At 43.1% G+C, this 15405-nt stretch overlaps 1 protein-coding gene across 2 annotated transcripts in view; it reads left to right on the top strand.

Annotated features, from left to right (window-relative positions):
* yki (Transcriptional coactivator yki) overlaps positions 1–15405 on the top strand; it is a 107400-nt gene that overhangs the window by 50894 nt on the left and 41101 nt on the right. For both annotated transcript variants that reach the window (XM_072299759.1, XM_072299758.1), the window contains exon 3: positions 10747–10925. In XM_072299759.1, coding sequence (XP_072155860.1) covers positions 10747–10925 — 179 coding nt within the window. The remainder of the gene's footprint in view (positions 1–10746; positions 10926–15405) is intronic.

The following is a 15405-nucleotide window of genomic DNA, read 5'->3' as shown; positions in this document are numbered from 1 at the left end:
GCAAAACTACAGGCATACTTCAAGCATCGCACCGTCTGTCTCCTCGAGTCCGCGGCTCTTGACTCGCTGGATGCGTACGTTATTTGGAAATGCGTAGTACACAACCGCGGAAGGTGTACGCAAAAATAGAGCACATTCTGATCAAATCGTAATGAATTTCATCTCATCCGTTATTCAAGATCGTCAACGTAATTTTCTCGCTGCACGCCAAGTTCTTGGTCGTTGGTTCGTGAACACTATGCACCCTCGTAAAATTCCCCGATGAATTGGAAGAAAAATAAGTTTCACAGGTTTCCCGGAAGTGTTTCATTGAAATAAAAGAAATTAGCAATGTCCAGGGATTCAAGCTGTGTTTTTCTTTAGCACGAGTGTTTCTGTACACATACCGTGCCTCTTCTTAGGAGGGCAGAATTAACTTTAAAACTGCAAACTTCGAAGTGAACAATTTCCAAAAGGACAGAGTTCAGCAGAAAGGCACATCAGCTACTGCCAAATTAAACTGCGCAATTTAATTTTTTACAAGAGAACGTTTGTGCGGGTGCCTTTGAAAATTTTGAGGATTTTGCTTCGTACTATGCAGAAAATTCACGAAAATTTGCACGAAAATCCGCACAACCGTTTTCATGTTAAAAATTAAATTGCCCAATTAAACTGATTTGGTTTGGTCCCCTTCTGCTAAACGCGGTGCATTTTTATTTAGATATTGTAGCTCCACGATGAGAATCATACAATTTAAGGCTTATCCACTGCACTGACTCAAGCGTAAGAGCCATGCTTATTATTCAGGCGGCTCCCTTCGCCTCTGCGCATAGGTCATGACGTCACCCACTAATTCCGCAAAATTTACCTCTCCTACCTCCCGAGTCCACGAGACGTTTGGCAAGGACGGGGTACTGTTACAAACTGGTTCGGAGCCCCCCCAGCTTCTATGACGGCGATCTCATCGTTGCCGATTACTCGGAAATTCTGCCAATCGACTGATTTGGTGACTATGTGTTATTCGACGTACATCATGATGCGTTGGTTTCACTGTAAGTAGACGTTTAGTCTCATCGCAATCACGCGCCAGGATGATCATATACTTGTAAGAGTCTCTTAAAATTAAAACTTCTCCCGTTTGAAGGGTCGTCTATTGATTTATGATCTATGAATGCCGATTTGTGTATTGCTTACATCAGAATTTTCAAACATCCGGCAATATCGATTGTGATAAACGACGCCAAATTTTGCAAAAATGCGTAAATATCAACGGCGATTGCCGGCTATTTTTTTCCTACTCCTGGCAACCGGTTCGCACACGGCGTCGCACGGTAGAACGAACCATCGGGAGAGGTCGGACATGACATTTTGAATCAAAGCTGCAAATTGTGATGCTTATTTCGTCATACTTTAAATTTTAAGGGTGGTTTCGGAAGGAAATTCTGTGAGAAAAACCAACGGAGCCACTCTCAAACTTTGACGTAAATCCTATTTTTACATGCAAGGAAACAATCGGTCGTGTCCAACTAAACATTTTACAGATTTTCCTCCAATTTTACTCATAAATTTTACTGTCAACCGAACATTTCACTGATTTTTCCTGTGATCGCACGCAAAAATCAGCAAAATGTTGGACGTAAATCGCACGGCCAACGGCCATATTCCTGTAAAACATTGATGAGCTGTTCGAGTAAATGTTTACAACCGCTAAATGGAGTGACATTTTTTGTCTCAGGCAAGACGACTGTTTCACACGGCAACAAGGAAATAGGAAAATCAACGAAAACTGTCTAAACCTTAACTTCCAAATTTCTATCGATGCTTTGGCGCCGCACCATGGATCTTGGTCCTTAACCGCACAGCGTGAGGAACGAGTAGAAGCGGTTTGGCATGGACTTGTGGTCTAGAAATGCAAATTTTGCTGTTTACTTCGTCACAATTTAAATATTTATTTAATTTATTTTAATTTTGTTGGAAGTGCGAAAATTGAGCCTTTTTAGTTTCCGATTTTTCGGAAAATCGTTTTTTGACCTTATTTCGACCGACGAAACGGGATTCGCGAAAAAATGAATCGGATCGATTCGATTAATCGATTCTTTTGAAAAATCCACTGTGCGGTGGCATCGTCGACGTCGCACCCATCGTCGCGTCGCATCGTCGGGGTTGTAGTGTACGTTGTGTCTGGTTAACCTGTGTCCGCGATTCGAGGACTCGACCCCGCGGAGAGGGCGGGGGGTGGGGGTGGAGGGCGGTGGGGGCCAATCAGCTGATTTTAGCGAGCCGGTTTCGTAACCGATCGTTAACGCTCGGGAAGCTCGATCATGGCTGAGTCGGAGGAGATCCGAGCTCATGCGATCCGATAGTGTTGAAAGTACTCACTTCGGATGCTATCTTTCGACTCCGCACGATCGTATCGGGTTGCCAACAGTCTCGCAAATTTTCGTCGCTCTGACGTCACCCCTCGGGCCAACGCGAATGCGACACTCGTTCTATACCATGGTGTGTAGGACCGGGAGTAACCTGGATTCATCAGGGAATGAAAAATTTAAGGGGGGGGGGGGGATCAGGGAATTCGTTCCAGAAACCTGGAATCTTCCTCTACCGTTGAGAGGCCATTCTGTTTTCAAATTTAGCGAAAATTTTAAGTACCAGCGGGCTGATTGTTTAAATTGGTAGACAAAGCTATGGACAAAGATGACAAAAAGGATACGAAGGGATCCTATTGGTGGAAACGGGTGGTTGCGATGGACGAAGGAAGTAGACACCAGACCAGCTAACGGCAACCCACGAGAGATCCTTTAGTTAGTCCATCATTTTCTCCCTTAGTCTATAAGAACCACCCATTTCAACCAATAGGATCGCTCCACACTTAATATGTCTTCTTTGTCTATAAATTTCAAGAATCAGCCCGCTGTCATTATGTATGTTTGTCATTGCTCCTGAGTCGCCAGTTTGGACTGTAAAGAAAAGAAAGCGTCTAGTAAAGAATACTAGACTCCAAGTCTTAAACAGGGGTTTCCGGCTGTTCGACGTATCTGGAGAGTCAGGGCATCAACGGCGACCCGAAAAAGTCGGGAAACTTTAGGGAATTTCACGAGCAGTCTTCGGTTCACCAACTCTAGCTGATACAATTTTAGAGAGCGCAAACAACTCTCGAGTACCCTTTTCATTAATATTTTGGTTATGAATAAATGCTTGAAACTTTCCACTTACACCCCCGATTGAATATCTGCTGTAACGCAACGACTAAAAGCATCTACGGTATCTTGCATGACGTTCCCCCAGACATAGAAGTTGGCTCTTCAGGTGTTCTGAGGTAACAAAGCCGTTGAAGGTAGAGAGGGGCGGCTGGAGGGGGGCTGGGGCGGCCTTGGTCAGTCCCAACCAGCTCCCCACCCTCGGGACCCGCGCGAGGGGTAAATTCTGGTCGGAATCACACGAGCTCTCAGAAGCTCGGGATGAGGGCAACAAGTTGTGCTGTGTGATGCTCTCAAGGGTTCTCAGACTCGGAGTCCCCACTTTGGGTCAAGTTTTCGCACCAGTAGCATTCCGTGCTTTGCGATTATCGATTGATCGACTATTTAAACCTGTGGAAAAGGATCGACAGGGTGTCTAGCATCCGGATTTTCCCGATTCTCTCAGGATTTCTATCCGATTTCATCTGGAGTCAACGAAAAATCGGTTGTAAAATTAGGAATTGGGAAAAGTCGGCCGTCCGATCGGATTTTTTTATCGAGGTATTTTTGTGGTTACATCCGTCAATTTTTCCTCCCAATTTTTCTATGCAAAAAATCAGGATTTGGAAAAATTATGAAATCAGGTTTTGGCGGTCAAAAATCAGGATTTCATCCTGGTTTTTTGCAGTTTTTCAAAAAAAACTGAACACCCTAATAGATAAATAGGGTGCTCGCAACGAACAAAAATAATTGTTTCTATACCATAACTTTTAATGGGGAAATATCGATAATAGATCATTCGCGCCTCGCCACTGTTTCGCACCCCGGTGAGCTCTCTCACATTGCACGCTTGCTGAAAGCAGGACGTCTACAGGTCTGAGAAATGCAGAGAACAGGTATGGGGAAAGACGGGGGAGTGGGCCTGTTGCAAACTTTTGCCAGAGCAGAATTAAGAATTGTCTCTCATGGAAACTGTCTCAAAAATTACGATGAGCGTTTATTGGCAAAGTCTAAGGTGCACTCCTAACTTTACAATCTGCGTAAGAAATGAGCTTTTTACTTTCTCGCTCCCCTAGGGTAGAGAGGAAGTATTGTCATCCTCCTAGAAAAAAAAAAGAGAAAAAAGTTGAAATTTCATCATTTTTTTAAGCTTTCCGCTTCAGAAACTGTACTGCGGCACAGGTGAACATTTCGTAAGAGGAGCACTCGATCAATCTCACCCTCGCGCACCAGGGCGCTATGCAATATTCAACATGGCTGAAGCTTCCGCGCGCAAATTGTGGGGAAGCACCATGGCCCTTTTATTGATTTTATTGGGTCTCGACTAATCGTGTAATGCCGCAATCACACGCTGAATGTGGGAACTGAATGTGGCTTGAATGTGGAAGTCATCGGCCCGATGCCTGAATTTTGCGCGTGACGCGCAAAATTCAGCAACGATTCTCAGCAACCATCGGACTAATGTTAAATTTGTCTGAACTATTCGAGTAGATTTGATACACATCTGGATGAAAATAACTCGAATTTGCTAAATTTCAGTCGTTGGGCGATGACTGTTGACCTCCACATTCAGCTGCTAAATTCAGCGTGTGATTGCGGCATCAATCTATTTTTAATCTCACAATCGGAAATTCCGATTTTCGATGTACTAAATCGGCCCTCGGTCGCCCCGAGACCCCCCACTGACCCACTCGGCATCAGCAAATACTCCGACTCACTCCGGATCCGCCACTGGTCATCACAGGCCTCCCATGTGGAATTGGAAAAACTAAAAACACGAGCTTCCGTATTTCGAACTGCAGAATGCGGCAAAGTTGCTAACTCATTCTGGCCAAAATTGTCAGTGAGGCGGAATTGTTCCTTAACCATCCACGTGTCCGGTATTTGAACGCATTTATGCCAAAAGGACCTATGTACTTAGGGATTACGTGCAACATAGCTCCTTTTAGCATTAATACGTCCACTGAGGTGTGACTACTTCGCCTCGTGTAAATTTTCGCAAGGAACACGATAGCGCTACCGATTTTCACAGAAATCAACTTCCGAACTCAAAATAAGTTCTCAAAGCATAGACGGATCCAATATGTGCAGTACTTTGTGTCCTTGATTTTTCGTGCTCTTTCACGTGCTGTAATCCGTTTTTCCACTTATGATCTATAAAAAAGTTATTGCAATTTTAAAATTTGGGAACGCTCGTAACGTCTTTTTCCGAAGACGGACGTCTTTGACAAAACAAGAAATGAACAGTAGGTTAAGGAATACTCTCCCATCACTAAATTGCAGCCACTTACGACTAAATACCGAAGAGTTACATCAAGTTGAAAGAGCAAAAAAATGGCAAGTTTGGAAGCGCATGATAGCTCACTTACAAAGTGTGTCCGGGCATATGTGTTTAGGACACAAAAGTCATATTCTGAGCCGAAAAATAGATTCTAGAAGTTAAGTACGGAAACTTCTGGTTACCCAGTACATCCAATTAAACAGGGCCGGATTAAGGGGGTGGCTTCACGGGCCGTGGCCCATGGCGGCAAATTTAGGGGGCGGCAAATGTTGTAATTTTTTCAAATGTAGGTATCAAGAAAAAAATCTGATTCAGAAAAAAAATCACGAATGAGATGAGGCGAAAAAATCTCTCATATCCTGAGAGTTAAAGTATAGTAATTTCTAATTTGTTCGTATTTCGGTGATACAACAGACAGCGCCTTTCATTAGTCTAGTTGAGAGAGAGACCAAACACGCAATTTGGCATGGAGCGGCACGGTGCAGAGAGCAATGATGGCGAGAACTTGAGATTGAAAGGAGAAGTCGTACCGGCGCAACGGTCAGCATCAAACACATATTAGCGCCTACAAGACTCCATGAATACTTCACGCATTGCGTCAAACGTAGTGCGGTCAGCAGCGGTTGGCGTGAAACTCTTGAGTGCCTACAAGACTGCATGAATTTGACGTAGTGCGGTCAGCAGCGGTTGGCGTGAAACTCTGAGTGCCTACAAGACTGCATGAATACTTCACGCATTGCGTCAAAAACAGTGCGGTCACTTGGTCAGCAGCTGTCAGTGTGAAACGCATAGCGCCTACAAGACTGTAGGGATACTTCACGCATTGCGCCAAACACAGTGCAGTTGGCGCGGTGGCGGAAATTAAGACCATTAGACCGTACATTCATGTTTATTCTTATTCATAATTTTTTCGTTCTTTTCTTATAAATGAAAGGCATCGTCCACACAGAGATAGGTCTACGGAACTTAATTCTCGAGCAAAGATCCGTGAACTTTTGCTAGTGTTGACAGGGCTATCACCAAAAATGTGCCAATAGCGAGTAAACGCGTCTTATGTACCCCTCCTCCACCTGATGGTTTCTATGGATGTTTCAAAACGAATGAGATGGGGCGGCAAGAAGGTAAATCCGGCCCTGCAATTAAAATCTTTATGCAAGATAACAAATGCATTTGCAGGGTTGCAATTTTAGGTGGTTGGAATTTTGGCAACGTTCGAAGGGTCATACGGCGTTTTTCCTCCCTCCTCCGCTCGTCGACGGAGCGGGCGGCACGGTGGTCAAAGCAATGCACCAATGCGATTCCCTTGACTGCGTCCATGGTTGCCAGATAGTTCTGATCCCTCGTTTGAACCCATGCAAAATATCCACAATCTGGCAACCTTGACTGCGTCGGCGGGTGCGCTGCTTGCATTGCATAATTGATCTAAATCGGCAAAAAATGCAGAGGAGGCTTATTCAAGCGACTCGGCCGAGGCCCGTGCCGCTGCTTTGCGATGGATCGATTCATTTGCCATTCAACCTTTGGAAAAAGATCGATTGTCAGGATATACCATGATAATCGATTCTTTACCATAGATTCTAATGAGGAAATATCGATTGCTGATGATTCGAACCTCGCCACTACGCTGGACCCGCGCGCGGCACAACACTGGACTCCAACTCCACGCAACGGGGATCGCGATGAAAGTGAAATGGACAGCAGCTCGGCACTGCCGCGTTCCGTTTCGAACGCCAGCGGGTTGATTATCGACATCGATGGACAAAGCTATAGACAAAGATGACGAATCGCAAATGGAGCCATCCTATCGGTGGAAGCGGGTCGTTGCAATGGACAAAGGAGGTGTGTAATAGACTAACTCACGGCAACCCTCGAGAGCTCCTTTTGTTAGTCCATAAATTTTGTCCGTGGTCTGTTAAATTAAAAATCACCCGATTCAACCAATAGTATCTCTCCACTCTCCCTTGGGCTTCTTAGTCTATTGATGTCTCTATCCATTTCTATAATTGGACCGCGTTAAGCAGAAAGTATCCAAGCCACATCAGCTATTGCCAATTTTAATTCGGCACTTTACACTTTTACCGAAAAACGAATGTGGGGATTTTTGTGCTAATTTTGGTGAATTTTCTGCATGGTTCGAAGTACATTCCCGTAAATTTTCAATAGAATCGGCACAAACGTTCTCTTGTAAAAATTTAAATTTCCCAGATGAATTTGGCAATACTTAGCTGATGTGGCTCGGTTCCTTTCTGCTTAACGCGGTCCAATTAGCCCACAAGGACAAAATCCTTGCAGAAACGGAACAATTCTTCTACAATATGCTCCTCTTTGGTGAATGCATGCAGTGAATACAAAGTTTTCGTGGATTTTAAAATTCGCCGACTTTACGGGGAAGTTGAACATGAAATTCCCTAATTGTTCCATGTTTTTCGGCATGATTTCTCCTAACGATCATTTTCACCCAAAATATCAGCCGCGAAATCTCCCGGTATTGGGGGAAAACGTAATGATTCAACTGCATCCTCTGCAGTCCCAAAACACACACACTCAGCACATTCTTGGATCACCCCCTAAATCTAGAAGTAATTTACTATTACCGATTACCAATTGGCGTAGTACACCATTGAACCTATTTCTGCCACACGGAACTATGACAAGACAAGACAGGAGCCTCGAGACCCATAAGAATATATGCATAACAAGCTCACGTCATAATGCACATAGTTCCGTTTGACAGAAATACGTCCCTTCCCCGCCGTTCTGGCACGTTTGAAGTTCCTTCGACTCTTCGGACTTTTTAAAAGCGGGCTTGTCGGCATTTTGGCTCCAAAAATACGCAATAAATCACCACGTAATCTACTCACCTGGTACTTTCAGAGTACTCATTAAAAATCACAAGGTCTAATAATTCATTCTAGCGAACTACAGTAAGCACATGAGGAGCACAAAGCGTCAGCTTCAAAGCTTCTAAAAAAAAAATCCAAAAAATCCTAGGAGCTTCAGTCCATTCTTCCAGAAAACGAATAGAAAAAAATGGGTGCCTCTGGCTGGACAGGATCTGATCATCCAGAGCCCGCACTCTCATTACAAAGGTACTCCACACTGAGTCAAAATTTCAACGATCGGACTACAGATCCGGAGTAAACACACACATTTTTCACCTCCGCCAGTGCATATCGTAACAAAATTATTGAGTTTTCGGCTTCTCATAATGAAAGTAATAAATACTGAGCTTTAAGCCGGTTTTCTTCTTAATAGTAGGTAAACTCAGGCCATGCTTACAAAAACAATGTTCTTTGCACTGATGAAGGTCATTGTCATGGCCGACACGTTTGCCATTATCACCATGATAAGGTAATTTTTAAATAAACATAATCTTGCTCTGTTTTCTTTAGCATGGCGTGAGTTTACTCATTTCTAAAAATAAAATCGACTAAAAGCTCAATATTTGTTTCTTTCATATATTGTAGAGTCCCGTTTTAAAGAGAGTTGGGACAACGCGGCTTATGGACGTCACAACCGGGAATAAAGATTACACAAACCGGACGTTTTTTGTAATCTTTGATCAACCTTTTCCTGGATTCCTATCTCCGTTCCCTCTCTCATTCCATTTGTTCCTTCCCGTACCCCCAACTCCCTGGTCCATTCCAGTTTATAATCTTTGCAACCGGTGAAAATGTAATCTTTATTACCGTTTGTGACACTGTGAAGGAGCATAATGCGGGAACCAATCAGAAATTGATTCACATTGTCTTTACTTTCAGTATAAAGGGACTCTACTATTTTGTTATGATCAAAGATGTATTTGACAATCTGACAACAGCGCGAGTTGGGGGGGGGGGGGGGGGGGGGATCGCACGAGGACGTTCACCCGTCGCGATGCGGCGGCGCGGCGCGGGTCACTTTTGTCATAACTCGCTCCGCACCGCAGCAGTCGCGTCGTATAGGGCACCGTTGCCTTTTCCGCGGAAAAACTCCCCGGAGAAGTCCCATAATTCTCACGGAATGGCAACGCCGCGTTTAGTATTCCTGAAGCGTTTTCCACTATCGAAAGGAACCCCGTCGAACCGCGGGAGGACCGTTTAACGCTGAGGAACTCTCGTTCGGGCCGATCGCGCCTTACGAATGACCGATGCAACCTGTGCGGATACGGAGGTCGAGGAAACTATTGCTCCCGGATTTTAGTGTAGGGAATATTATTCGAAAAAATCGATTAATCGATTCGATTTTCCTCAAGAATCCGATTTCACCGGTTGAAATCGTGACAAAAATCTGTAATTACGAAGGCTCAATTTGTACTCGAACATTTGAATACAAATTACTGGGAAGTTTGCAATAATTGGTGTCCAACTTTGCAATTCTGGGAATTGCGAAGATTCCGAGTAAAGGTGCACTCAAAAAAAGGTGTGACTCTGAGACCCATAAAAAATGGCTCGGAGATCCATAATTTCTAACCGAAGGGACTTACCGTCTACAGCATGGCTTTCTGAGCCATACTTTATTGGTCGTGAACCTATAAGCATGGCTCCACGAACTATATTGTATGGCTCCATGATCCATAACTCGGCTGGCAAGTCACTCTTCCCATACTTATTTTTTGAAGGTGCGAGAAATTATAAAAGTTCTAAAGTTCGGAACTAATTCTTGGAAATGTCAGCACTCTTACTGTCAGATGTTATACTATCTTGTAACCAGTGCTCTCATTCCATGTCCGTCGAAAGTTCCGGGATTCGGAACTTTTTTGCTCCAATTCCTCCCACTCCATACCTTCAAAAGTTCCGGGGCTTTTCTTACATTTTTCAAACGCCCCCAAAAAGTTCCGGATAACGCATAAGATCCGGAAAATTTTGGGAATTTCAAAAGTGTCGGGAAAATTCAGGAAAATCTCAAAAGTTCCGGAATTTGGTACTAGTTCCGGGAAATGGGAGCACTGCTCGTAAACGTCTTGAAAAAGTTCCGAATAACACATAAGATCCGGAAAATTTCGGAAATTTCAAAAGTTCCCCGGAAAAATCCAGGAAAATCTCAACAGTTCCGGAATTTGGTACTAGTTCCAGGAAATGGGAGCACTGCTCGTGACTCTCATTATTGCTAAACTTGTTGGTTTTGTTTGTTGTTTTGAGCACTGCTCGCAAACGTCTTGAAAAAGTTCCGGATAACACGTAAGATACGGAAAATTCGGAAATTTCAAAAGTTCCCGGAAAAATTCAAGAAAATCTCAAAAGTTCCGGAATTTGATACCAGTTCCGGGAAATGGGAGCACTGCTTGTAACTATCATTTCTAAACTTGTTGGTTTTGTTTGTGTGTTTCAGTCACATTACGCGGAGCACAACGTGGGAGGACCCGAGGAAAGCTCTGGCGGCGCAAGTGCAGAGCGTGCAGAACCAGCTGGCGGCCCAGTGCAACGCGGCAGCGGCGGGCGGCGGCGGGAACCAAACCTCCGGCTCGGATCAGCAGCTCTCCTCCTCCACAACTTCAGTCACATCCCCAGGTAAAGCCCCCGACAACCCCTCAGCTTCTCCGCTTCTTCCAATCTTGGCCCCGGGTAATCACAGGTCTGCGAAAAACAAAACGAAAATTGTTATAAAAATGCTGGGCATCTAATGCCATCACCAAGACTTTAACGCTGAGTAGAAAAGTTGGATAGGGCGAAACGCGTGATATGACTATTTCGACTTTCAAGTAGGTACAATTACATATCCACAAAACGGATGGGAACATGGTCTCTTTTTCGCTGCCGCAGAGACTTTAGCCTAGAGTAGAAAAGTTGGTTTAGTCGAAACGCGTGATGCAACCCCTTCGACTCCCAAGTGGGTATTATTGCACATCCCCTAAATGACAGGAAGCATGGCCTCGTTTCTACTGATCCGGAGACTTTAACACTGAGTAGAAAAATTAAATGGGACGAAATGAGTGAGGGGGTATCCGTGGCTTTCAAATTTTAATCGAGGAATTCGTCTGTGGGATCCAGAAGAATCAGAAAAATCGAGAATCTCAAACACCATGCCCTCATAGCTGAATCTGAGAACGGACTCGGTTTTTCCTCACCATTCATAACTTTTTCTGAAATTCAGAAATCAAATGTCGGTAAAATACGTTTTTTTAAAAGGAAAATAATTTCGGTTTTTTGGATACAATTGGCGAGTCCAGGATTATGACCAAGGACATTTTCGGACTCGATGCTGTACGGATGGCACGAGACCCACAATCAGATATCAGATGCCCAGCACTTTTCTCGAGCAGATCTGTGTAAAGTTTATTTTCCAAGCAATTAAATGCCTTGATAAACCTGGTTTCAGAATCAGCGAAATCAGTAAATCAGTCAATGAAAACACTACGTATCAATGTCTCGTGTTTCAGCTACGTAGAGAACGACATCCTCACGATGAATTATGGAATACATTTTGGATTTTGTGACCTCTATTTCTGGCTCATTTTAGAAGCAGCACTTGCGTCTTTTCATTCCCTGTGCCGATAGGTGCTTTTATGGATGAGCTAGCAATAGTGACTCCCTATCACAAAATAAAGTCAAAATATTCAGGAGGCAGGCTTGTGTGATATTGCTGACGCGTCAAGTTTTCCTAAATTTTCACCGGGAAATGTAGAAGAGGTCCTTTTAAGCCCATTCTTCAGTTTCAACCTCTGGACAAGATATTTAATGTTTCTTGACGCGTGAATTCAAACCTCCCGCTCATGAAAACACAATAGTCTACGTACGTCAGATCGCAAACTAGACGTTACTGTGGCAGTCTCTGAGATACGAGAATATGGAAATCTCAATCTTGACGCTTTGGCTCAGCTATAGCAAATTGTTCACACTTTGAACAGTAAAGGGTGGGAAATGAACAATGTTTGAGAAGCCGGCCAAAACCGTTGTAGTACGCGATTTAACTCAAGTATAGAGTATTGTGTTTCTTGTGAATGGGCAATTCAGTTTCCCGTGAACCATGTAAAATTAAAACGTTAATATCTGATTTCAGTTATTTTTGATGCAAAAATCATGTTCTACGTAAAATTCTGACTAATAAATATGTATCAGAATGCCTAAATTCTTACCTTGTCTATTGGTCCCCTTCCTCATTTATAACAATAAACTATTTTCATACCGTACGTGGAAGCTAGGATATTTTTTTCGGAAACAACATGCCCGCCCATCCACTACCCAGTAACGCTACCTCTATGGTATAAGTTCGTCTCGATTTCTCGGTGGACAGTGACGATCCTTGAAAGTTGGCAACACAGTAGTCTCCCCATTAAATCCATTGAAAATAATCAATTACGAACTAAAAATTTTTTTTACCCCTAATTGGTTTCTTTATCGTTGTGGGTAGTATAAGTTTCCATCTCAAGGGCCTCTCCACCCGACTCACATTTAATGAAAGTTTTCACTGCTCCGCTTCCTCTATTTTTAAGCATCTATCTACTAACAATTGCACTGCTTTCATTGGCTTTTGCACCTGAAGTAATTTTGAAATCCAACTATCACAGCTAATTTGGCGTGAACTTTTCAGTTTTATTTACGGACAAATTACGTTTAAGTGCCTTGAAATTGGTCTTGATTTTCAAGCTTTAAACTAGACTTTTTCGACCGAAGACAAATTATGTACATTCCTTCCTGCGTACATGCGTCAAAATTTAGAACCAAAAAATTCAGACGACTTTGTCAAGGAGAAAACGATCATTCTTTGTGCGAGCCGCAATCGGAAGATAAACAAGAAATATCATGAATAAAATTCAAAATGCGTTAAAGGGGAACATTGCATTAAGTGGCATGCCAGTTCGCCTTCAATTGTTAGTGTAGGCAACACAAGCTCCCACATGGTCGAATAGTTGTATCATCGTGAAATGACCTGCTCAGTATTGCTCGTCCGCCGCGGTAAGGAGGAACGGAGGAAAAAGCCAGGATTACAGGTAACTCCTGGAACGAGAACCTTTTTCGGAATTATGGAAAAATTAAGGAAAGGCGATGGATAATCTAGAATTTTGAATAATGACGAACCAGTAGACACCTTGAAAACGTTTTGAAAAGAGAACGGAAGATATTTCACGTTTACATCAGTAATTTAAGGTCGATGTTTAGGCTTTGCGCAATTCATTCTATGTCCGACAAATTTATTTAAAATTCTAATTATTAGGGGGAATTATTTCGGAAAAATTGAAAATTCAGTCTTTAGATCAATCATTAAGGAATGTTCGTGCCAGAAAATTATCTTCCAAAATCTTGAAACGATCAAAAGTAAACTGTTTCTGGTTTACAACCGATTTCCATATCTATATTGATGGTTGATCGAAAACAGTACTTTTGACTTTGTTTCAGAATTTTTTCCTATTATATTTTATAATTGCAAGATTTTATATAATAACAACTAGATCTTAGATCGTACCCAGAATGTAGTGTACGCAAAGGTGAAGATCCGCCGTTCAAAGCACTAAAGCGCCATTTTTTATGGCGAATTTGCCACGCGCTAGCTCACACGAACCAAATGATCTGCGCCTGACCAGGGCTCGAGAAGCTGTGTATGCATCTCTTAAGAAGAGGAATCTCAACTCCTCTCGGTGATTCCATCTCTCCTCCTAGCGGTGTCTCGCCTCACCAACAACCTCAGAATCGTTCCAGGTAAATATTCCCCCCTCCCCTGCAAGCATTGCCCCTACCGGACCCCCACCACGAGCAGAGTCCCCCTTGGGTTCACAGGTAGCTTAAAGCCACGCTCCCACAGACAGCGCGCGACGCCAATTTGACCGCGCCGCCCGTCTGCCGTGATAGCGAAGAGAGCAATACTACCTTGAGTCCCTTTATACTGAGAGTCAAGACAACACCCCCTCATGGAGTCACAAACGGGAATAAAGATTACAGAAATTGAACGTTTTTCGTAATCTTTGATCGGCCCATTGTCAAATTCCTTTCTCCGTTCCTTCTCTCATTCCGTTTGTTCCTTGCCGAACCCGTAATTCCCTGGTCTATTCCAGATTATAATCTTTGCAATCGGCGAAAATGTAATCTTTATTCCCGTTTGTGACACTGTGAAGGCCTAAAATACGGGAACCAATCAGAAATGGATTCACGTTGTCTTGACTCTCAGTATAAAGGGACTCTAGTACTACCGTGCTGAGGAAAAACGTCGTATGAACTTTCGAGAGTTGCCAAATTTCCTCCGATAAAATAATTTTTTCAGAAGGAAGTTATGCATATTTTTCCTAGACATTTTAAGATATTTTAGAATAAACTGCGAACAATGTTGCCTGAAAAATTGGAAGAAAAATATTCATAACTCTTCCAGTAAATTTGTATTTTATCAAAGGCAGCTTGGCAACGCCCAAAAGCTCTTATGGAGTTCTTCCTTAGCACGGCAGAGCAAGTGTCAAATTTTCGAAATCGAGTTTTCTTCGAAATTCGTGTAATCTCTTTAAATGAAGTCCCTGAAAGAGCGAAAGTAGCAAAATTCTTCATTATTCTATGAAAACGAGACCTACTCGTATGAGAAAGCCGTAAGTCCGCCAAAAATGACGTAATTTCAGGCGAAACAGCCGTAAGTGACATTATCCCTCCAGAGCGCCAATGAAAACAGAGCTTCTAAGTAAAGTGCCGCTCTTTCCTGCTAATCTCTGGTCTGTAAGTGTCTTCTTTGTGTGTCGAACACGCAACCACGAAAGCATGCAGGCAGAAGATAGCACTTACGGCTGTCTTTGCCTAACATGAAAATGAAAAATGCCCTTTTTATAATAATTAAAACATGATTGTACATTGATTTTATGAAATAAAATCGGTCGATTTTGAATCATCCAAACGATTTCCAAGAGTCTTTCGGATGATTAGTCGCAATTTGACAAAGAAGGGAGGGAGGCTTGTTTCTATACAATTTTCCGGTCAGACGCTTTGAGCCCGTTTTCTCGAAACTTGATTTTTGCACTTGCTGCTCTCTTCGCTATCTTGGAAGAGTGGCAGTTTAATATACGCATTCTCTCCCTGT

This window comes from Bemisia tabaci, chromosome 4 (assembly GCF_918797505.1).
Source record: "Bemisia tabaci chromosome 4, PGI_BMITA_v3".
In the NCBI taxonomy this organism is placed as follows: Eukaryota; Metazoa; Arthropoda; class Insecta; order Hemiptera; family Aleyrodidae; genus Bemisia; species Bemisia tabaci.
Note: the sequence above shows the minus strand (reverse complement) of the source record. Positions and strands in the feature narration are given on the sequence as shown.